Raw genomic sequence first — 23,980 nt, 5'->3', positions numbered from 1 at the left:
CTCCTGAGCCAGGGGGTGGCAGCATGCACATAGCCAGATCGGCTGCCTCCTGCATGCCCCCGACTGGGGATCGAGCCCGCAACCCGGGCATGGGCCCTGACTGGGAATTGAACCCCGATCGCCTGGATCCTAGGTCGATGCTCAACCGCTGAGCCGTGGTGTCCGGGCTGTTTTAGATTTTTGTGTTCAGACTTGAACACATTTTCATCATGGAGTTAACATTCCAGAACAAGTTCAACAATGGCCTGATTAATGAAAGACGGGAATCCATGTTCTATTCCTGTTGTGAAGCTGGAGACAGAGGGTCCCAGGGGTGCATGGATGGCCAGAGATTTCAGAGCCGATCCGTAGTGGAGCTCAGCCCTCTAACCCAGGCATTCCAGTTCTGAAAGGGTGCTTCCTGCTTTGCCCCCTCCTCGTGTCTCCCTCCCTCCTTCAGGTGACAGGCTTTCTGCTTTGGAATATCTAGCTATCTGTGTCAAGTTCCCACTTCACTTCCTAAGAAGGTGGTCGATCTTTTGATGAAAAGAAACCCCACCTAATAGTAGTAGCTCCGTCTTTTAGTGCCCAGGCTGAGTGTAGAGTGTTCAGTCTCTTCTCTTCCTCTTGATTACCCGAGTCTTGTCTGTCCTTAAAGACCCAGCTCCAGTCCCTCTCGACAGAGCCTGCTGCAGCCACCGCTCAGGCTCCCCCAGCCCTCCTTTCGTAGTCTAGAACTCTTTAACTTCATCCATCTGTTCTTTCTTCCGCTGATCCCTTCACAAATATTTACAGAATTGACTACTCCTTGTCGGGCACTGTTCTAAGCACTGGGAACTTGCAGTGAGCAAAACAGAGTGTCTTACCTGGTAGACGTTACTGCCAAGGGGACTGACAAAGTCAAGTAATGATATGTGCTGTGCAGAGAAGTAAAGCAGGTTATGAATTCACTCTGATGTGGCGCCGGCGACCGCCCTGTTTGAGAGGGTCCTAAAAGCCCCTCGACGTGATGATGCTTAAGAAGAAACTAGAAATAAGTGAGGAAGTGGAATCATGCAGATGTTTGGGGGAAAGAGTGCTAAGCGAGAGAAGAGAGGTGGGAGATGGTTGGTGTGTTTGAGGAGGAACAAGGGAAGCTGTGTGGCTGGAGGGGCAGACATTCACGATGCTGCCTTCTGGGGACAATGCTTTCTACTAGGTCTGTCCTGTGGCTACTGCCCACTTCAACTCAGCTGCTGCGCTGGTGATGGGGGCTGTGCAAGATGCTAGAACTGCATTTTGAAGACTAAATTGATGTTTATAAAATGTACATTGTAATGCATATTATATGCATAAAGCTTATATAAAGTTTGCAATGTATATACATACAACATGTTGTACATAGTGCTATAGAAGCCTTAGCTTTTATCCTTGTGATGATCGTGATCACTGTTAACCTCGGTTCTGCCCTGAGGATCCAGCCACAGAGCAAAGGTCTTTGGCAGCCTGCCCTTTCCAATCCTAAATGGAATTGCCTTTGCTATTTCCCCTGCACTCTTAGTTCAACATTTGAATGATTAGGGTAGGCTCTTATGCAGCTTCTTTGTGGAAAAATATGTGTATATTTCTGTGACATGATCAGAAGGCAGCCTGGCTTGCCCACATGCGAGGGTACACATTCTCTCTCCAGGTCTGGAATGGGGAAGCACCACACACCTAATTTAATTTTTAAGACAAAATGTGACGACTGTGATGGGTGCCGATGCTGCTGGTAGTGGTGGTGGTGGCGGTCACAATAGCTAATGTATATGGCAAGTTAGCTGTGTGCCAAGCTCTGTCCTTAGCCCTTTGCATGGATTTTCTCTCCCAACCCTCTTAACCTTATGAGATAGGTAATAGTATTAACTCATTTTCCAGTTGAGGGAATAGAAGATTCAGGCTATTTATGTAACATCCACAAGGACCGTTAGCAGGAGAGGGGGGCCAGGCTTTATAGTAGGTTGTTTGTCTCCACAATTTGAAAATGCAAGTAATCCAAAGTTCATTTTTGTTTCGATTCGCATTTTTCCCTGTGGTCTATCATCTGAAGGGTGTTTAAGGGTCAGGGAAAACTAGGAGAGATGTTAGTGTTTCTCAGCCTGCTGTTGAAATGAGTTCCTAGTCTTTGCACACACAGCCAAGGGAGCTGAGAGACAGCAGGAAGAGGTCAGTGGATGCCAAAGGTGGAATCAGGCGTGGGTTTTATTAGTCACAGGGGAAAATTAGTCCTAGTTAGATGCACAGTGGGTCATTTAAATACATTATGGATTTTGGGAGTCCATCCCTGAGTGCTAAGGACCAATATCACTCTGCAAATAGATATTCTTCTGTGCTTCTGACACCCAAGGTACTATGGATTAATTCATGAGGGTATTTCCTAATGTCAAGTTTTGGGAACCTCACGTCTTAGTCTTGCCTTCAACCACATGGCTGCCATATCTGTTTGGAAATACAGATAAGTGCTTTATAAGAGTTATCTCGACTCACTTATGTCCTCTAGGTTTTGCAGAGATGTTTATCTTTTCACTAAATTGTCCCCAGACTGCTGTTTATTGAAGCTACCATTTCTTCTTTACTTTCTCTTTCCTCTGGCACTTTTGCTATTTTTGATAGGTAGCTTGCTGAGTAAATGTCTGAGGGTTGTCAGGTTTCAGCTTCAATCATGAAAAAACAATGTGTGGGCTTTGTGAGAGCTCCTTTCTTTGAGAGACCTTAGACCCCTGGGTTTTCACTCTGCACCTCAGGTGCGGCTGTGGTGTGAGCTCAGGCTTGTTCCTTTAACAAGTTGCGTCTCCAGTGTCCTCTAACTTCAGAGTTTATGAAATTAACTAAAAGGGGATAAACAACTAAAAAATATCTATTGCAGGAAATAAAAAAGTTAACCAAAGGATTTTATTGATACATTCTTGGACAATATCACAGAATTGAAAGAGAATGGAAAGAAGGAAATTCTCAGCAAGGGTGTTTCCACTAAATTGGCACATAAGCAGCAAGATTAACGAAAGTACTTATTACAAACAGTAAAAAACATACATGCTTTTTTTTTAAAGTCCTTATCACACTGTTCAGTCATAGGGGGGCATGAACAAAACCTCAAGACGTGAAAAATCCATATTCTTTTCTCCAAAGAGCTTAATCGTTATTAAAATTATTGCAAAATATCCATATACCCTAAATAAAATAACAGGAGAGAACACAAATACAAATATCGAACATATTATTAACATGTACTGTAAAATACATTACTGGCATGCATTCCAAAGATCAAGACCTCTATTCAGTTCAGCCCATTCCGTCCTTTTGTGTGACCTATCGCATACGTACGATAGGCAGGTGGGCCCTACTTTATCAGCACAGTTATTGGTCTTTAAGTATCTTTTTTGTCTTTAAAAAAAAAAAATAACATGATTTGCAGTGGTACCATAATCATAATTATACAGTTGTGGATCTATGTGGTTTAAATTTATTTTTTAGTTTCCGCCGAGATCTAGTTAAAATTTTGTTTTAAAATTTCCCCAAATTTGTCACCATCTGGGAATAGGGCTCTATGAAAACAGGGCACTCGAAAACAAACGGTGAACCGAGGTACAACATCGGATGGCAAAGTGCAAAAGTCCTCACAAACTGTACAGGAGATTTCAAAACCTTGCAACCTGGAAGTACATACGTAGAAAGACGGGGCAGCCCCAAAACAGTCACGGAGGCTCTCAGAGGTTCATCCTAGAGCCTGGGTGGGACTTGAGTCTCAACACTCCCTTTGATAGGGAAGGTCCAAAATTGCAGCCAAGTTGGCAGTGCTGATGCCAGTGACTTATTAAGCCAAGATAAAGTAGGAATATTTCATAAAGCAGCTGTGTAGGACACTTGGATCCTCTAACATTGGCCTCCCTGCTGGGGATGCTCCTCCAGTGATGGGCAGCAGGCAGGACCGAGTCCTAGGCCAGGTTGGATGACAAAATAGCTGAGGGTCTTCCTCCTCCGTGGTTCCATGGAGTGGAACAGCTTAGATAACCAGGTTATTATAACTGACATACTTCTTTTTTGCAGCAGGGCCTGAAAGAAAAATGTGAAAAAGTCAGCTGTGGCAGTGACCCCGTTTGCAAAAGTAGAAACAGAATTAGATCTCTAATGACCCGGGTGCAAAGTCAAGATGGGACAATGCACCGCCGGGGAACATGCAAATCACTTTGGACTCCTGTGACTTTTTCTGAGGTTTTGCCCGCTAAAATCTGTCATGCCCAGCAATTCTCCAACCACCTGGGCTTCTCTGTTCTGAGATGTCTCCAACCTTTCTGTTGATGTTCTGTAACATTAGTAAATTTATCAATGGCTATCATGTTTTCTAATTAGCCAGCCTTAAGCTTAAAAGGCCCACTCACATGTTGCACTGTATTTTGTTGTGTGATCTTCTCCCAGACCTTCTCATAATAAATGGCCTTTGCTTGGGAGAGATCTGTCCTGCATCTCTGGAATTTACTTAGGTTGACCAGCGATGAGGTCAACCAAAGTGCCTTCTTCAGTTCTGATTCCCAGAGTCAAATGACTATAGATTGACTTTTGTGGCTTTAGCATAAGTTATATATAAATGGTAATTTGCAGAACTATTTTCATCAAGGTTTGAAGCTACTTAAATCTTGCAGGTGTCTCAACATAGCCTACATTTTTTTCTCCTTAAATGTAAAGTAAATTATTTTTCTGTTTGGCACAGTGATTCCACCTTCAATTATTCATTCAGCAGGTACGTGTTGATTGCCTACCGGCTGCCAGGCATGAGGCTGGGCACTGATGAGCAGCTGATGAGCAGATCAGACCCTTTCCTGCCCTTATGCTGGAAGCAGACACTGAGATCCCCAGGTACGGCTCTGCTTTATGTTCTCATTCTCAGTACCAAGTAATACAGTTGCTGCAGTGTGACACGTTCTTTAGTCATTAAATCTTTGTAGTTTTGCGCCCGCTTCTGTTGAACTCAAGGTAACTGTCATGCAGCATTTACTCATGGCTTTCTTTTACTTACTGTTCTTGCATTCTAAGCAGTACTGTTCACTTAACACAAACAAATAGCAAGCATTCTTCCAGAAGTCTTCAGCAGGGATTTATATGTGAATTTAGAGGCACAGAGAAGCCACAAGAACGTACTGAGGCAGACTTTGTATCTGAACTTTGAGCAATGCAGCCAGTATGTTACAGATGCGCATAGTGCACCCACAGGGACACTGACTGTGAGACTGGTCATGGTGCACCCTCATGAAATAAACGCCTGGCTTCAATTGTCACCGAGTCTCCTAAGAAGGTTCCCTGTGTTGTCACAGCCTTCATTGTCTTCAATAATATGCTTGGTTTGCGTATAAGAACAACTTTCTAAAGATTTTTCTTCCCTTTTACTCTGAAGGCTATTTAGTGTCACAGCTAGAAAACCCCCACCAACAGTTGCAAGAAATAGTCAGAGGGCGCCTTGTCAAATGCCAAGATGTTGATTATCCTCAGGACGAAGTGGGGGGAAACCAACCAACCCAGAAGCTCAGACTGACCTAAATATCTGAGACCACCTCTCTTGTGATTAATCAAGATTGTTTTCTATATGAGCATAATTGTCTAGCAGAGAAAGCAAAATATCGGAAATTCCTTAGACAGGTTACTTTAAAACACCCAACACTCAGGCACAGTCTTTCTAAAAAGATTGGTGAGAAAATATTGCCTTTACATTGTAAAGCTGATCATTGGTTTGCATTAAACTATAATCAAGATGAGGTTATATTTTTGAAAATTAGAAATGATGATAATGTTGGAAATTCACTGATGTTTGGCATGGATTATCTTATGTTCTCCAGCGGCCTTGAGGTGAGGCCTTGAGGTGAGTGCTGTTTATAATCCTCAATTTACAAAGGAGGGGTTTGGGTTCACATACCCAGGTTTTTGTTTGAAATATGTCTTTATTGATTTCAGAGAGAGGAAGGGAGAGGGAGAGAGAGATAGAAACATCAATGGTGAGAGAGTCATTGATCGAGCCCGCAACCTGGGCATGTGCCCTGACTGGGAATCGAACCGCGATCTCCTGGATCCTAGGTCGACGCTCAACTGCTGAGCCACGCTGGTCTGGCTCACATACCTGGTTTCTGATTCAGCTCTGTCACTTACTTGAGGTGTGACCTAGACCAGTCCAATGACACTGAACTTCTCTGAGCCTTTGTGAAATGGGTAGAATGATCGTCACCCTGTGGGCTGTGAATGGCATGGATGTATGAAATTTGTGTTTCTCACCTGGTAGCATAACACACAAACGTGTTTTTAAGTTACAAAGTTCTATGTGAATGATTAGCCTCAGTGCACGCTGTCTTCTCAGAATAGCTTAGGAGCATTGCCGCAGAATGGTAATGGAGTTGTGCACAGTCCTCAGATGGCAATTTATGTACTTTTCGGAGCAATGTCCAATGTATTACAGTGTTTCTTTTTAAACCATTCTAGCCTTATAAGTAAATAAAATAAGTACCTCTATGGTGTCCAAAAATTCCATTTATTTGAATAGCAATTTAGTTTATAGCCTAGGAAAGAAAATTGCTTAGCTCAAAATAGTTGTGCAGTAAAACACTTGCTAAGGAAATAGACTTTTTTGTTTTGAAATAGCTAGAATTTTTTCTTATGAAGTTACACGTTTTAAGGAGTAGGTGTGGTCCCTATTGAATTTTTAAAAGTTATCTGCATCAGTAGTTCTCGAAGCAAGGTCTGTTGAAGAGATGTTTACAATGAGGCAGGGTGTGGACACCGGCTTTTGAATTACTAATGTGCCTTTGCTACGTAAGAAAGCTCAGACATTCCAAGTTATTCCTGGTATTGGTCAAAATCAAACTCAATTTGACATTAACTTGAGTGAACTGGTTCTTTTCTCTCTAATTTTTTCTGAGATTTTTTGTCTCTCAAAAATTTTCATTTCTCAAAGTGTGGTCTGTGGAACACTTATAGGACGTTAAAAGAAACAAGAGAAAAGGGACGAGCCTGGTGGATAAGAAACGTTGAATTATGGGAAACACTGAATAAGTAAAGTTAAAGAGGGCTTTCCCCTTACCCCACATTTAATTTATTTTTTTTAATAATAAGCAATTCTCTAGTTCATCAACATTATACTGTTTGTTTTCCTGAGCTCTTTTAAAAATAATTTAATCGTGTGTGTATAGATATATGCATGTATATGTATGTATATGAAGTGATTCAAACAGCCATAAAAGTTGAAAACAATAATAATACATCACAGTCTGGAATATAACATGTTGATGTATTGGCATCTGTGCCTCAGGTGCCCCTCTGTCCATCTGGAGGAAATAAAACCTGGTGGAAACCCTTCCCACTTCCCCATCCCACTGCCAATCGGCCCCCCTCCGCCGCCCACCAAAGCTATTATTCTGATGTTGGTTTGGATCCTTCCCAAGGTGGTTTCATACGCATATTGCCTGCGTAGCTGCCATAAACTATAGCTAGTATCGCCTCATGGTTTTTTCTATAAAAACGGTATAAATCCATGCGTATCCATTTGCTATCTGTTTTTCATGTAACATTGTGGTTTTAAGATTTATTTCTGTTGATTGGTAATCATAGTTACTGTATGTATAGTTTTCTTGTAAAAGCACAGCAAAATTTATGTAATTCTTTTCTTACTCATAGACCTGACTTTCTAATTGTTTTTAATAACAAATAATGCTGGAGTAAGTGGTATCTAAAAAAAGTGATTGATAAAGTTAAATGACAAAGCTACAGATCAGGAGAAATTACAGTATTGAAATCTATTTAAACTGGCAAAGAATTGATATCCAACATATTTTACACTAATACAAATTAATCTAAAAAGGCAACTTGTAGATGAGAAAAATGAAATGAAAAGTACTCGGCCTTATTGGTTAGAAAAATGAGAATTAAAACAATAATAAGATGGTATTTCATGCCCATACCATTACAATATAAAAATATACTGATACTAACTATTGGTGAGAGTGAAAGAGATGGGAACTCTTAGGCCACACTGTTGGGAATGTAAATTGGTGGAATCTCAAGGGAAAACAACTTGGAAATATCTAGAAAAGCTGGTGATACGAACATATACCTGAGACACTTTTTCACATGTGCACATGGACATGTGGAGGACTTCTCAGAGCCTTTAATATAATGATGTGTTATTTGATTCTCTAAGAGGGAATTCTCTATAGGGGCTGGGCACATACTATAAAAGAGTGAATTGGGCCAAGTGCAAGATGTTAAGGAAAAGCATGTCTGCACTATAATTGACTACGGTCTCATGGGGAATTAGAAAACACCTGCTCGCCTAAGCAGCGTAATCACTGAGGGATGTTTCCTCAATTTAGTCAGAAATTCCTTTTTTTTTTTTTTAAAGAGCTGTTTCTGCATTTGTGTGTAAAATTTCATTTTCCATTTGTTTGAAAATGTCATTTCAAAATTCATGTTTCATTTATTGAGCATGTATTATATTCTGGGCATGAGGAATGCCTCTTTTTAGTGGATGATTCAAAATTGTATTAAAATATTTAGCAAGTCAAATGAAAGAGGCCAGACAGTTTCTAGGTTGTAAGTTTGCAACTCTGTGATATTTGTACTGTTCCCCAAATTTATTTTATTCTATAGCTCCCCTTTTAAATAGATCTTCTTGTACTATATAAGAACATACTTCTTGAAATACATTGGTAATTTCTTAACTTTTATTATTTATTTACTTATTTACTTATTTATTTATTTATTTGAATTTATTGGGGTGTCACTGGTTAATAAAACCACACAGGTTTCGAGAGTACAACTCTATAACACATCATCTGCATACTGCATCATGTGCTCACTGCACAGTCAGTTCTCTTTCGGCCACCATTTATCCCCGCTTTGCCCTCTTCACCTCCCCACCCCACCCCCTTTTCCTCTGGCAATCACCATACTATTGTTTGTCTGGTTTTTGTTTTTGTTTTTGTTGCTTAATCCCTTAACCCAGCCTCCCAACCCTCTCCCCCCGACAGCTGTCTGTTCTGAGTATCTATGAGTGTTTCTATTTTGTTAGTTAAATTTTTGTTCATTAGATTCCACATATAAGTCAAATCCTATGGTATTTGTCCTTCTCTGACTGGCTTATTTCACTTAGCATTATACTCTGCAGGTCCATCCATGCTGCCTCAGGAGGTAAGATTTCTTTGATTTTTACAGCCAAGTAGTATTCCTTGGTGTAAATGTCCCACAGCTTTTTGTATCTACCTGGCTACTGTTGGGCACTCAGGCTGCTTCCAGATCGTGGCTATTGTAAATAAAGCTACAATGAACATAGGGGTGCATATATTTTTTTAAATCAGTGCTTCGGATTTCTTCAGATATATTCCCAGAAGTGGATACACTGGGTCATAGGCAGTTCCATTTTTAATTTTTTGCGGAAGCTCCATACTGTTAACCACAGTGGGTTTACCAAACCCTTGTTCCCATCAACAGTGCATGAGGGTTCCCTTTTCTCTGCATTCTTGCCAACACTTGTCATTTGTGGGTTCATTGATGATAGTCATTCTGACAGGTGTGAGGTGATATCTCATTGTGGTTTTAATTTGCATTTCTCTAATAATTATAACATCTTTTTATATATCTGTTGACCATCTGAATGTCCTCTATGGAGAAGTGTCTATTCAGCTCCTTAGCCCATTTTAAAATTTTTTTGGTGTTGAGTTGTTTCAGTTCTTTATAAATTTTGGAAATTTACCCCTTATCAGATATATCATTGGTGAATATGTTCTCCTATACAGTGAGTTGTCTTTCCATTTTGTTGATGGCTTTTTTTTTTTTTAAAATGCAAAAGCATTTTAGTTTGCTGTAGTCCCATTTGTTTAACTTTTCTTTTGTTTCCCTTGCCTGAGGAGATATATCAGAAAAAATATCTATAAGAAATTTCTGAGATTTTACTGCCTGTGTTTTCTTCTAGGATTGTTACGGTTTTGCAACTTACATTTAAGTCTTTAATCCATTTTGAGCTTCCTGGACTTGTGTGTCTTTTTCCTTCACCAGGTTAGGGCAGATTCAGCCATTATTTCTTCAAGCAGGTTCTCAATCCCTTGCTCGCTCACTCTCCTCCTTCTGGGGCCCCTATGATGTGGATGTTATGCTTGATGTTATCCCAAAGTTCTACTTTCCTCATTTTAAAAAATTGGTAGGGTTTTTTGCTGTTCTGTTTGTGTGTTTTCTATTATATTGTCCTCTAAGTCACCAATTCGATCTTCCGCTTCTAGTTTATTCTTCATTTCAGATATTGTGCTCTTAATTTCTGATTGGTTCTTTTTTACAGTTTCTATGTTCTTTTTCATGCTTACTATCTCTTTAAGTTCCCACTGAGATCATCGTTCTTCCCCTAAGTTCCTTGAGCATCCTTATAACCATTGTTTTGAAATCAGCATCTGGTATCTTGGGTGCTTCCATTTCATTTCATTCTTTTTCTGGGGATTTCTCTTGTCCTTTTGTTTTGGGGCCTGTTTCTTTGCCTCCCCATTCTTTTGTTTGTCACTATGTATTATGTAGATCTGCTATGGTTCCCTAACTTGTTAAGATGGTTTTATGTTGGAGTTTTCTTGTGGGGCTCAGTAGTGCAATCTTCCTGATCACCTGAGCTAGGGGCTCCCAGAATGTCTCCTGTGTGGGTTGTGTGCTCCCTCCTGTTGTAGTTGAGTCTTGAGTGCTGTTGGCATGTTCGTGGATGGGGTTAACGTTTAGGCTGGCTGACTGTAAGGATAGGACAGATCTTGATCACAGTGTATGAGCTGCTTTGCTGGGGCTTCTCCCTGAGGTGGAGTTGTTTCCAGCAGGGTCTGGTGCTTGCCGGGATCTCCCTTTGGGTGTGCCACTTGTGTGATTAGTTGGGTCGAGCTCTGGTGTGGTCTGAAGCCCACCACTTGTCGTGTTGGTTTTGGGTCCACATGGGTGGAGTACCAGTGCAGGTTGATGTCAGACACTCCCTATAATCAGTCTTAGGATACATGTCTGGAGCTACCACACAATTTACTGTTTGTGGCTGCCTCTACTGGGCCTAGGTGTGCATGGGAGGGGCCGTGTCATGTACAAGGGTCAGCTTCCTCCACCTCTGAACTGAGGGCAGATCAGTAAAAGTTCCAAGGCACCCTGAGGTCCGCCGCCTCCTGTTGGCCATACTGCCGTTCCCTGAGGTCACCTGGTCTTCCTTGTGGGCCTGTCATAGAGAGACTATAGAGTGGGCCCAGGTTGGCTGCTTCCACAAGGCATGAACTCAATAGGGCGGGCAACTGGGATCAGAAAGATGGGGCTATCGGGTCTCCTGCTTGGGGGCAGCATGGTCAGGCACTCAGTGGAGGGAGAGTGGCCCCTACTTCAGAGCCATACCTCAGTCTCTGCCAGAGTCTCTGATCCTAGCTTCCCCAGAAGGAATGCACTGCAGGTTCAGGTTGAGTGAAGCCAGCTGGCCCCTCTGCCGGAACAAGCTCAGCAGGGCAGGGCCACCGGCACTTGGGAGGACAGATCAAAAGAGTCTCCTGTTGAGGGTGGCATGAGCTGAGCCTGCAGGTGGGGCAAGAATATCTTCTCCCCCACATGCCTCAACCACACAACCTAGCCCCAGTCTCAGACCCTGACATGGGCCTCTCAGGGAGACATTCTCTGATGGTCCCAACTCTGCAGAGCACTCCAACCCCCATGTGGAACTGAGCTCAGCAGGGTGGAGTCACCAGTTGTTGGAAGGACCAGTCAAATGAGTCTCCCCTTGGGGGTAATGGTGTGGCTGAGCTGGTAGGGGAGACAAGAATGGCCCCCCTGCAGCTGCAACCGCACAGCCCAGTGCCCATGAGAGTCCTGGAAAAGAGCCTCCCAGAGAGATGCAGATCAGGTGGGAAGAATAGCCCCAGTTCCAAAGCTACACAGCTCAATTACTGTCTGTCTCTGCCAAGAGCTTCTCCAAAGAAAGAGTGCCCCAAAGGCCCCTATTGGGTGGAGCCAGCAGACCTTTCTGCAGGTCTTGAGCTTGGCAGGGTGGTGTCACCAGTAGTTGGAGGACCAGGTAGTATAGTACCCCAGACTGATAATGTAATAGTAGTTGTGCTTGAACCTGGGATGATGGTGTCTTGGTCTCTAGCAGATTCTCTTATCTCCCAAGCAGACTGAATCACCACTGAGTTTCACTGCCAAATGCTATGTGGGCTCCTCTTCCTGGTTCCAGTGCTCTGGGTTGAGGAACCCCAAGTTTCTGGGTGGGGGAACTTCTGCAGCTGAGAGATCCCTCCACCTTCTCTGCAGATGCATGTGAGTGCGGGGGCCAGCCCTTTGCACTTCTTCACCCTGCTTACCAGTATCTATGTGGCTTTGTCTGTAAATCCTTGGGTATAATACTCCTGTTCAGCTAGCCTTCAGTTGGTTATGCAGGTTGATTGCTTTATAATTTAGCTATAAATCCTGTTTGGCACTAGGAGGAAGTGAGTGTAGCTTCTACGTACTCCACAGCCATCTTGGAATCCTCCCATTTCTTTTGTTGTTTTGTTTTTTTAAGATATATCTTTATTGATTTCAGAGAGAGGAAGGGAGAGGGAGAGAGATGGAAACATCAATGGTGAGAGAGTCATTGATCGGCTGCATCTCGCATGCCCCCAACTGGAGATCGAGCCTGCAACCGGGGCATGCGCCCTGACCGGGAATTGAACCTCGATCTCCTGGATCCTAGGTCGATGCTCAACCGCTGAGCTACGATCAGCCAGGCCCTCCCATTTCTTAAGGCTTGATCCTGCCTATTTAGTCATTTGTAAAGCTGACCAAACTTTGGAATAGTGGTTTATTGCCTGATGAAACTTCCTCCAAACGGACCTTCCTATGAACCCATTCTAAGCAGTGTTCGTGCTGACCTTCTCCCACTACTGCTTCCCTGCAAGCACAGTGTGGAGCTGCTGTAGCTATAAATATTTCAGCTGGAAGGGATTCTTCATATTATGGTTTGCAGTTAGTAGAACTAAAGGGATACTTTTAGTAATTCTGTGATCAATGACCTGTTTCCTGCTGGTTGGTTTCATCAGTAAATTGTCCTTAGCTTATCGCTTAATGGCAAAAGAGTAGATGTTACCTTCGACTATTAGTTCCCATTCAGGATTTTTTTTTTTAAAGTAATTCATTTTGTAGTCATTTCTACTAAATCTTTTAAAAATTGACTATCATCTAAGAGTAGCACATTACTCAGCTAAAAAGATGCAGAAGAACATGAAATACCAAAAAATAATGGGTCATTCACAGTTATGCAGCTCACTCTGAAATAAAAAAAGAGAGAGAGACTTTTCTACATCTTCTCAGCCTTATCCCCAACTCTGCCACCACAATCTACCAGGAGAACACTACACTATTTGTCTTTATGTTAATTAGACTGCTTGACACAAGAACATGGCAGGGGTAGAAATGCAATCAATCGGTTAAATAATTCAGGATTCCCAATCCCCATTCATTCTAATCCAGTTGCAATCCACCCAAAATCTGAATTTCTGCCTGTATTCAGCCATCCAGCTAACAAAAATATTATTTAGCGCCAATTAAATCCCAGTCGCTCTAATGCACTCTAACCTTGCCAAACGGGTTTGGACACCTGCAAGTTGTTCGTTCCTTCCTCATTTACGGTACAGTCAGATTCTGTTTAACATTTATAGGAGGCTGCCATGTGCCATCTGCAAGGGCTTGGCATTTCCTTTGATTTATTTTGCCTTTCACGTAACATGAAAGGATAAGGCATGAAATCATAGGCTAGACTCACATGGAGAGGAAACCCCAAAGTAAACTGGCCCCCTTCACCAGTGTTGAGTGAGGGAGGCTTTTCAGTGGCCGAAGGGGCATTGAAGCTGATGGGACCAGTCTACCGTATTTGCAGGCAGTAGTGATACAGTCGAGAAAAGAGAAAAGCAGAAGCCTAGAAGAGCTTAGGGAAAATGTGCCAAGTGCTTGCCCCGTTTTTACCAGGGACAGAGAAATGAGTCAGATGTGTCCCTGTGGCTTGGAACTTGTGTCCTAGTGGGAGAAATGATTACAGCACCTGTGATAAGTGCTTAAAGATATTGACAAGGGCTAATTCCTTTTGTCTTGAATGGCAATGTACTCTACTCAGCCTGGGAAGGCTTCTCGGCGAAATGGGACTTCTACATGGATGACAAAGAATGAGAGAGGGTGATGGAACAGTGTTTCCAACCAGGTGTCTGGGGAGGTGAGTCAGAGGGTGCTGGGGCTCAGGCTGGCAGGGTAGGAGGGCCAGGCAATTACTTCAGTAAATATGCAATGTACTAAAGTCAAGGTACTGGAGATAAAGTGATGAAAAAGATACAATTCCTATGGTTATTTTGCTTCCAAATGGAGGCTCCTGAATGCTAAATGAAGGCAGTGTTACAGTTAGACCTCATTTTATGTTGTCAGTAGGTTTTTGGAAGCTGTGCTGTTAATGAAACCAACTGTACCTGAGGCTAGTTGACATAAACAAGAGTTAAGTTCCTAGGCATATTCTGGTCATGAAAACATCACTGAGTTTCTAAATAAAGACCCAAACCACTTCTAATATTAAACATTGAAATAAAAACAAGTTAGATAATGATTATCCAGCCCACTTATTCCAGTTCAGGGTTGGGTGGCTGGAGCCTCTCCTCATAGCTCAGGGCGTAAGGTGGGACCTCAACCTGGACAGGTTGGGACCTCATGGGTGGGACCCCGGAGAAAATCCATGTAGACATGGGAAGGACATGTGAACTCCACACAGACAGTAGCCCTGGCCAGAATCACTTTTCCCCCTCATCTACATTTACTGAAATGAGTGAAATGATGTTATTCAAGGATTAGCTGTGGTTGAGAGGCCATGGAGGACCCAACAGTGGTTTGGAAGCAGAATCTTCACACTTGCTCTTCCTCGCTGCCACGTTAACTACCTTTTTCCTAACTGGGTACCTTCTGCCCCTTGCTCACTTGTAGTTTCCAAAGTCATTTGCCCCAGGAGCCTTTCCTGACCCCCTCCAGACAAGTTAGGTCTCCCAACTCCCCTCTCCCACGGCCTCTCTACTTTCCTTTTGTCATACTTAGCACAACCAGGGTGAGTTGCTTACTTCTCATGTGCGCCCCCAACGCTAATGCTGTGAGTGTCAGTGTGGAAGAGGCCGTTTCCCCCCTAATGCCCAGGAAGTGTGTGATGCATAGGAAATGCTTAATATTTATTGAATTTTTTGCTATAGAGGGGCTTCTGCTCTCTCATCATCAGCTCTTGGAGGATCTTAGATGAGAAATAGACCACACCAAAAAAAAAATACTTGGGAAGTGTGCCATCTTTTTTTCCACCCACGTTCCCCTTGGTGCTGTTGTACAGAGCTCACCATTGCTATCCCTCCTCAGATTTCATTTATTACTTTTAAACCACACATCCTTTTCTCACCTTTTAACATCCAAGGAGGGTCCAAACAGCCTGGCAAACACGAACAAATCAATGTTCAATTCTGCCACGAAAGCAGTCAGTGAATGTTCTAGTGTTTCTTTATAAAAATCTAATTTGTGCTTTAAGATGTAAAGCATCAAGCAGAGGTTTACAGGGTTCTTAAAAGATGTATTTGAAGCAAAAAGACTGTATCTGTTTCGAAACATCTTTAAGCTTGGCCAAGTTAAAATCTGGGCAATTTGATTGAGGTCCTATAGGTTTTGCCTTGGAAAGGAAGGATGCACTGAATTACTGCATCAAAGATTTCTACTTTTTCTTGTAAGGCACTTTGCCTGGGCACTGAAAAGCTTTTGTGTAGTTTGCAAATTGAGTGTATTAGGGATGTGAGCATTTTGGAGCATATTACAGATGCGGTGCAATGATGCATCCAAGATTGAAGCTGTGCATCAAAGTCTGTCTTAAGGAGAATGTTACAAATAAGGCACATAGTGTTCCTGAAAGAGAAGCTCTAGCTGAAATCCAGGCCTTGCTATTCTGGCCTCAGAGATTCACAGTCCATTCATTCATTCATTCCTTTATTCACTTATTCAACTAGTACTAAGAGTTTGCAATGTGCTAGTCACTTGGTTAAAAACTAGTGGCAGAATAGTGGGGGAAAATACTCTATACTTAACCAACTCCTGGTTCAGTGCCATTCAACACATTGATTGAGGACCTACTATGTGTCAGACACTGTGATAGGCAGGGGGGATATAGCTGTGTTATATGCAGTACCACCCTGCTTTTATGGAGCTTATATTTTTCTGGGGAGAGACAGATCATTAAAAAAAGTAAATGCATCCAATTGTTGTTCATTGTTATAGTCTATTAATCAAGACATAACCTTGTTTTAGGTTATTTCTGTTTAAATGCTCCTTGTTTAATATATACCGCTGGTTCGTCACCATTGAGCTCATAGCAATAGCACTGTACCTCATGCCTGCACTAAGCTTATCTAACACATGGGTCTTCTGTAAGGCGCACTACCCCTCTCCTGAAATTGAGGCACTGGACAGCACATCAGCACTGTGGGGGGCACTTTAAACAGCATATCACCAACAAATAGCTCCAAAATGCAAAACACTGTTATTAAATAGACTGCAGAGCAACACAACCTATGCTCAACCCTATCAGGCTCACAATTGTTCCCTATTTCCCACCTCAGGGTTCTCTATAGAAATGCTTGCGTCTCTCCTCATACATATCACCAGTCTGTTACTCTGAAGGGAGCTGAAAATCCAGGTAGGATATAGTGCATTGATATTGGCCTTCAATGCGTACATTAGCCTCAAGGAGTTTAAGACTGTTAACACCTAGGGATATCTATCAAATTTCTAATTTTAAATTGATGGTTTATAGTCTTTCCTTAAATGTGTTGTGTCTGCCGTGATGATGTCTAATGGACCTCTCTACATTGACCATTCCTTTTTGTACTTGGGGTCAGAGCATTTGTGATGAAATTTGTGGGATTCTAACAAGACTGGAATTCCCATTGCTAGAATTCAGCAGGGCTCTGTGGAAGCGAGCACTTAGCTGGATTATAGGCACTGGGTCTGGAGAGACTGGACTGGGGAAGCAGAAGTGTTGCCTTCTATAAAGGGAGGTAAAGAGACTGAAGACATGAGCCCACAGATGGGATGTTAAATGACAATGAGAATTCCTTTGAACTGAGTTAGGAGTGACAATGATACGATGGTAATGTTGGACAATGTCTGTACTTTGCTAAGCTAAAATATTTTGGAGTAAAGCATCATGGTGTCTCTCATTAACTTTAAAATGGCCCAAGACTAAAATACATAGATAAAGCAAATGTGGGAGCATGTTAACAGTTGCTAAATCTTGGGGGTGGATTCTACTACTTGCTCTTTCTATTTCTCTGAATGTTTGAAATGTTTCATGATAAACTTGAGAGTCCCTCTTTCTCGGAGCAAAATGTGTGCTTCACACCTTTGCTGGGAGCTAGACCTATTTTGGTCTCATAATATCTGCTAGCAAGGAACAACATCCTCAAGTCAATCTTGTGTGTTTGACAAGAGATGAAAATAAATTGTGATAGTTTCTGTGGCCTGGTGTAGAACTCTGGTGATCCTAATTCAAGAGCCATCATCAAAACAGACACCAGAGTAAAAGAACAGAGGGAAAAGATAGAAAAGATGGGAAGAGAGAAACACAGGGATGGCCACCACTCAGCAGTATGACCTTGGGCAAGTTACTTTAACTTTCTGTGCCTCAGTTTTCTCATCTGAAAATTGGACATAATAATAGTACCAATATCTAGGGTTGCTATGAGTATTAAAGGGGTTAATATATGTTAGACACTTAGAATGGGGTTCGGTATAATTTTACTCAATATTTTAGCTCTTATTAGCCTTCTTTCTGGATGCATTTGGAGACTCTCTCATATACACACATACAATACCTAACTTATTGTGTGTGCATATGCTCTTTCCTTGGAAAAAAAGGGTCCTTCCAAAGCAGAAGGTCAGGCTGCCTATAAAACAAAACTATATTAGTTGTTTGGGTTTGTGAACGTTCTTTGAGTGACAGCTTTCTTTGAGAAGGTGTAAGGAGTTATCAGAGCACCTAGTGGATTTCATCCATTCATTGGAAAGGAATCTGTGAAATCACTGTGAACATGTCCCCACTATCATCGTTAGCCACCAGTTCATCTCTGCAAGAGTGTGGTATTGAAATCCTGTGCTTTGAGAGCTTGTGTTAGGCAACTGGAGCTAAAGGGGGAAGCAGAAGGTCAGCCGTTTCTATTACAGCAGAAACGACAGTTCCTTACTGTATGGACAGGCTTGTACACATAATCAATGGCTGCTGCAGTCCCCCGTGCAATCCATGTCATTTGTGCCACATTGGAACTGGCAGTCATGGATTCTAGGAGTCCTCATTGTAGCACTGTTATGTGCAAAATCAATTGCCGAGGTTTGTAAATACGCATTTATTTATATATTTAGCCTTTTTGATTTAATAAGTTGGCTACCTACCAATGAGTGTCGTGGGAATGTCAGTTAGATTAGCTGAAAAGAGTTATCGTCTATTTATTCGCTGGTCAATTTTGCAGTTATCCATTGAGCTGTGTCTGTACTGACAAAGCAGCATCAAGACGGGAGCAGCTACCAAAGCTGATTCTATCAAAGGGGCTGCAAGCCAAGCCATCCAGGCATGTCTATGACGTGTGAGTGTAGATGCACATTGGGTCCATATTAGCCAGGCTACTTACTAAAAATTCCATGTTTTCCAGGAAGCTTTTATGTAGCCAACACCCAAAGCAATCTTCTATATCCCAAAGGGTGGTCTAACATAGACAATTTGACCAAAGACTGTGTGGGGTGAATCCTCATGGGAGTGGTCAGCATTCCTGAGATAACGGGGCGCTTTAAAACCTCTTTCTCTTGATAGTTCTTGTTTCCTAGAAGTTAAGAAATGTACTGATCCTGGATGAGGCATCAGAGTACAAATACTCGTGCTCTGAATGTAGTAGCATTTGCTGAAAACTTAAAATGTGCTAGAGACTCTGCTCAGCACTTCATATTCACAAACCCTTTCACCCCTTTGAGGCAGGTACCAATATTATCTCTACTTTACCAAAGGGCATCTGAGGTTTCGAGGGATTAAGGACCACATGGAATGTCATATAAGATATTCCCACCTTTTCCAAAGGATGGTTTTTGATGAAGCAAGAGAGGGCTAGGAGAGGTGGGGCTGACTTCAGGGGCCACAGGTATTTCTCGTTCAACAAACATTTTCCGAGTGTCAGGCAGGTGGACAGCAAGTTACAAGGAATCAGGACAACAGCTCTGCTGCTCACTGCTTTTCATCTCTAGCACCTCTCAGCCCTTGATTCCTTCCCTGCAATTCCACACCCAGTTCCCATGAATGTTCAGCTTGTTGCAGGAGCCAGTGAATGCCCCGAGGAGGTCTCAGGGACTGAACTGGCTGTCAGACACTCAGATTCCAGGGGCCGAGGGGCTCTCCCATGGGCAGCGATGTGCCCGACAGCAAAGCCTGGCAGGCAGTTTGCCACTGTTCACCATCACCTTCCTCTCCCCAAGCGAGTCTGTGCAGAACACATGCTTTTAAAGGCTTGGAGGGGAGATCTGAAGTAGACCATGTGATCACAGCCCAGTCTTTAAATTCAGATAAAAGGCTGTATATAGCTGGGGTAAAAGCAAAAGCTGAAGACCGTCCAGCCTTTGTCTTCCACCCAAAAAGAGAAAGATGGTATCGCCTAAGTAACTGATTTGGGAGGTGATGTGAAGTTGTGGTTCTCTTGTCAGCCTTCTGGGATTTCAGTTCCACCTTTTCTCAATAAGCAGTGATCTTGTAAGAGGTCCCTAAGCCTCCGTTTCCTTGCCTTGAACTTTTCTACAAAATCAGGATGGTGATAGTGGTGATGTTAGGAGGATCCAATGTGATGACGTGTGTGTAACGTGTTTGGCACAGTGCTGGACCTTCGAGATATTTTTGTCATCACCACCAACGCCACTACCACCATCACCTCTGTCTCCTTCTCTGCTTGACCATGACAGTTATTATCATACAGGACAGTGGATTTCCAAACAACAGTCACATCTAAACTCTGCTGGTGGCCCTTTTGATAGGATGAATCCTTTTATAGGATGTCATTTAAACACGACGTTGATGTGAGACTTGGAAATGCCAGATTTGCTATTATGTACTAGAAAGTTTTTACTCTGAACTCAAGCTTCAGTGCAATCCCTTAGCCCCCTAGGAGGAGCTTTCCAAATCCATGTTACAGTGTGTAAGGAGACTATGTATTTGCCAAGAAAAAACAGCAGTTAGAAGGTAGATTTCTATAGCACTTCAGGAGGTAAGAGTGGGTCTCTAGATGATAGAGTTTGGCTGAAGAAATATTTACATTTCTGGGAAATTATCATGGGTTTTGGTGACAGCAACGGAGACAAATTCTTAAATCAAGGGTGTCCTGAAAATCTGGACTATTGTGTTGCTAAGGAGAATAGCACTGTTTTTTTCTGACAAAGTACTCCTAAACCATTTCATTCCCTGAGAATAGTTACTGTCCCCTGGGATGTATCACCTCAAACTGTCCATAACATTTTACCATTCCTGTCACCACAACTACCCATCTCACTTGGAGCAAAGGGTAAAACAGCAATCAATCAAATATTTACTAAACCCCTAACATGAAGAGCCTTCCTTTCCAGGTTCTAGGGTGGCGATGGGTGCACAAACACCTAAGGCATCGCCCCAGCCATCCCAGAACTTCTAAACTGGGAGAAAATCTAAACTACCTGACAACACACCAAGGTTGCCAACTTTTGCCAAATCGTCATCCAAGATCCTCTAAAGGCAGTCACTTGGGATCAGTCAGAGCTACTTGCCCTCTGCCCAGGGAGTTGTTCCCTGGAGCAGATGGAGACGCCAGCCTGCCACCCACCTCCCTGCCAGGGAGTCCAGACTTTCGGCCTGGCCTGTGGTCCCTGCTCAGGCATCACCCTGTGAGGCCTGGTCTGTCTGGGTGGCTTCTGGCTTTTTTCACGTTCATTTTCATTCCCAGCCTCATTCTTGGCATGCCATTGGTGAGCTGTTTCGATTTCCAACTCCCTGGTGTCTGATGAATCATTTTCTCTTTTTTTTCTTTGGGATGCCTCCCATTGATGCCTTGTTCTGAGGTCCGACTCCCCTGAGGTTTGGGGTCACTCTTCTCTGTTCCTTTTAGTGTTGCCTTGGTTGAGGCCTTCTGTTTTGTTCCCTCCCTGCAGTCAGTTATTAAGGCTCTCTTAGGCATTGTGAGGAAAGTGAGAAGGAAGGACGAGCTGAAGTTGGGCAAATCTCATGGGCCATTAGAAATTGGAAAGGGAAGGGATTCTTTGAAATGAGTCATTAAAGAAACTCTGATTATTAATAGTAATGGTTAACATTTATAGAGCATCTCCTATGTCAGACATGACATCAAGCTTAAAAGATAGATCACCTCACTAACCTCCCGAGAAGGTGCTTCCATTCCCCTCATGTTGCAGATGGGAAAAGAGAGGCACAGAGAGGTTACACATAGCTCCCAATACCGCACAGCTGACGGGGCCCGGCTTCCTGACTCCAGAGCCCTGTCTGACCCACTAGAACCTGTTCTCTTAATTTCTCCTGTTCATCCACTCATCTTAGCAAATGACGATACTTTGAGGCGGGAAAGTGGAAGACATGAGTGAGCAGGGCTTGATGGCACCTAAGCACTTTCTGCCGGCGTGCTCTGGTGTACCTCTGATGTCACATGACTGGGAAAAAATAAAATATAGTAATAGATTCTGAAAAGTGGAGCGCAGAGATTCACTCATACTAAGCATCCTGGGTAGAGTTTTCTTTCCTGAATGCTTTTCTCTTTCCTCTGAAAAAGCTCACTCCTGGAAACAGCATCTCATTTCTGTCCAGCACAGACCACCCCCCCTTCCTGCTGCCGATGGTCCACTGACCCCAGTGAGCTACAGGTTGCCAACAGATGTCCAGAACAAGAATAGATCAGTTTTCAATGGGATGGGAATATGGTTTATATTGGGCCATTGTATTTGAATCCAATTTTCCATTTAGCTTGTCATAATTTCTACATTTGAATATTATATCCATTGCTCCTCTAAAGTCTAATTAAGATAGGTGATGGGTTGAGACACCCATAACATGAAACAGCCTTTGGCTGAATGGCTGGCTCCTTTGGGTCTCTGAGGGAGAAAAATTGCACGAGTAGTTTCCAGACCTTCTATAGCTACCTGTAGATGTTCCTAATCACCCCGACTTCTCTTTTCCAAAGTTGGGGTCACCAAGAGGGTGCTGCTTGACCTCTTGTCTGCTGGCAAAGATATTAGTCTAATTTTAATATATTTTTTTAAGATCAAAGTTTTGGAAGTATTTTCTATCCATTTTTCTGATGATTTCAAAATGAAAACCCAAATAGTTCTATCTGTAATTCATCCATCTTTAAAGATGGGAAAGAAGAAATGAGTCATCATCATTTTGAAAAAAAAATAAAAATGGAAAAAACGATTCCTTGTCAGGAAATTACTACATTCCCAGGGAGATATCCAGTGTTCTAGGCTTCCACACTGCAGTCTTTCTACAGTAGCACGAGTGGTCAGAAAAATTGAGGCCCTTTGGGAACTTCCACCAGAGCAAAAAAGATTAAATAATGCTTAGCATGCTTTACCAAGTAAACAGAGTGGAGTATATATTTTTGAAAATAAGAATTTCCACTTGAAGAAATGAAACAGAGAGGGTATCAGGTAACTCCAAGTCAACCAGAAAATTCAATAAACCTCAGGCACCCAATTTCCCTTGCTCACTACGTAATCAGAATGTTGCTGAAGTCAGTTTGAATGAATCCACTTACTTTTCAACTGACTTTTTTGATGCCCTATAAATGAAGCCCAAATATCAATTTCTGGAACTGAGCCAACTGTAAAAATATAATCAACCAGCAGCATCATTCAACCCACGGGACTGGTATGTCCAAATGGACCACATTATGTATTCAAGTTGGGCCTCGGCCGTTTATTTCATTCCATTCTGTGTCCTCTGTGGCACTCTGTGAGCGAGCTCAGGCAATCACCGCTCTGCCCATATTTTCTTTTTCATAAAAGCCCACAGATGCTTTCCACTCCTTAACATATGCCCCGGGCTTTCAGATGTTGACATGTAAAGTACTAAACGTTGGTATCACTTTTGCTGGAAATGGTATTGGATAATGGTCAGTTTAGAGAGACGGCTCCCTATTCTGAAAGTGTCATTTACCCTGTAGGCAGAATAAATGGAAATGAAGGCAATCAGTGTATCCCAGGCCTTGGGTGGGGATGGAGTGAGTGTGGGGAACTGAGCAGGCGTTTCATGATGGGTCATAAGGAGGCAGCTTGTGTACCGGTGGTGGGATGTAAATGGGCATGGATGTGTCTATCCCACGTGTCCCTGAGTGAGGAAAACATCCTCCATAGTGTGCTTGGGAGCTCTACTGGCCAAGGTGCCAGGCCTTTGAACTAGAACTTGGATTTTCTCAGATATTCCTTCACCTGGAACACACGATGGGTTCCTTGAAAGGGGAGGGCCTGGTGGCGCAAGGGGTGGATACTAGTCAGGAATCAGAGAAAAGTGAAGCTGTGGAGGGGAACTTGACTTAGGGGAGGGTTGCTGAGTCCCTGCAGTCTCCTTGTAAGAGGAGGCGGAGTGAGCAAAGGGCACTTAATACGCACTTGCTGTTATTACGATGTTGGTCCCTGATAAACATCCTCCATTTGTTGCCTCTGTCTCCTCCATTGCTTTCTTTGCCAGAGACACATTGAGAGACATGGTATAGAAATACATGAATTACGAGAAGTGCTATCCACTTAATAGGGGATGTGCGATGAGTTCCTTTGTAAACTTATTTTGGAGCCGCGAGGGATTCCAGAGTCCTGGTTTGCTGACTAAGGGACTGTATCTTTCGGTTCGGGGCTGCTCCTCACTTGTATCCCCAACCTTTGGCACGTCTGGTGTTTCCCTTTGCAGATTAAGCCACACTGG

The 23,980-nt window shown here is 42.8% G+C and overlaps 1 protein-coding gene across 2 annotated transcripts in view; it reads right to left on the bottom strand.

Moving 5' to 3' along the window:
* Nucleotides 1-2,859: 2,859 nt before the first annotated feature.
* Nucleotides 2,860-23,980, bottom strand: part of GRM7 (glutamate metabotropic receptor 7) — a 673,384-nt gene continuing 652,263 nt past the window's right edge. Inside the window, exon 10 of one of the 2 annotated variants that reach the window (XM_081159174.1) lies at nt 2,860-4,050. In XM_081159174.1, the coding sequence (XP_081015300.1) occupies nt 4,001-4,050 (50 nt within the window). In that variant the 3' untranslated portion in view covers nt 2,860-4,000. The remainder of the gene's footprint in view (nt 4,051-23,980) is intronic. The other variant, XM_081159173.1, reaches the window with a different exon arrangement.

Source organism: Miniopterus schreibersii (genome assembly GCF_964146895.1).
Source record: "Miniopterus schreibersii genome assembly, chromosome: 15".
Taxonomy (NCBI): Eukaryota; Metazoa; Chordata; class Mammalia; order Chiroptera; family Miniopteridae; genus Miniopterus; species Miniopterus schreibersii.
Note: the sequence above shows the minus strand (reverse complement) of the source record. Positions and strands in the feature narration are given on the sequence as shown.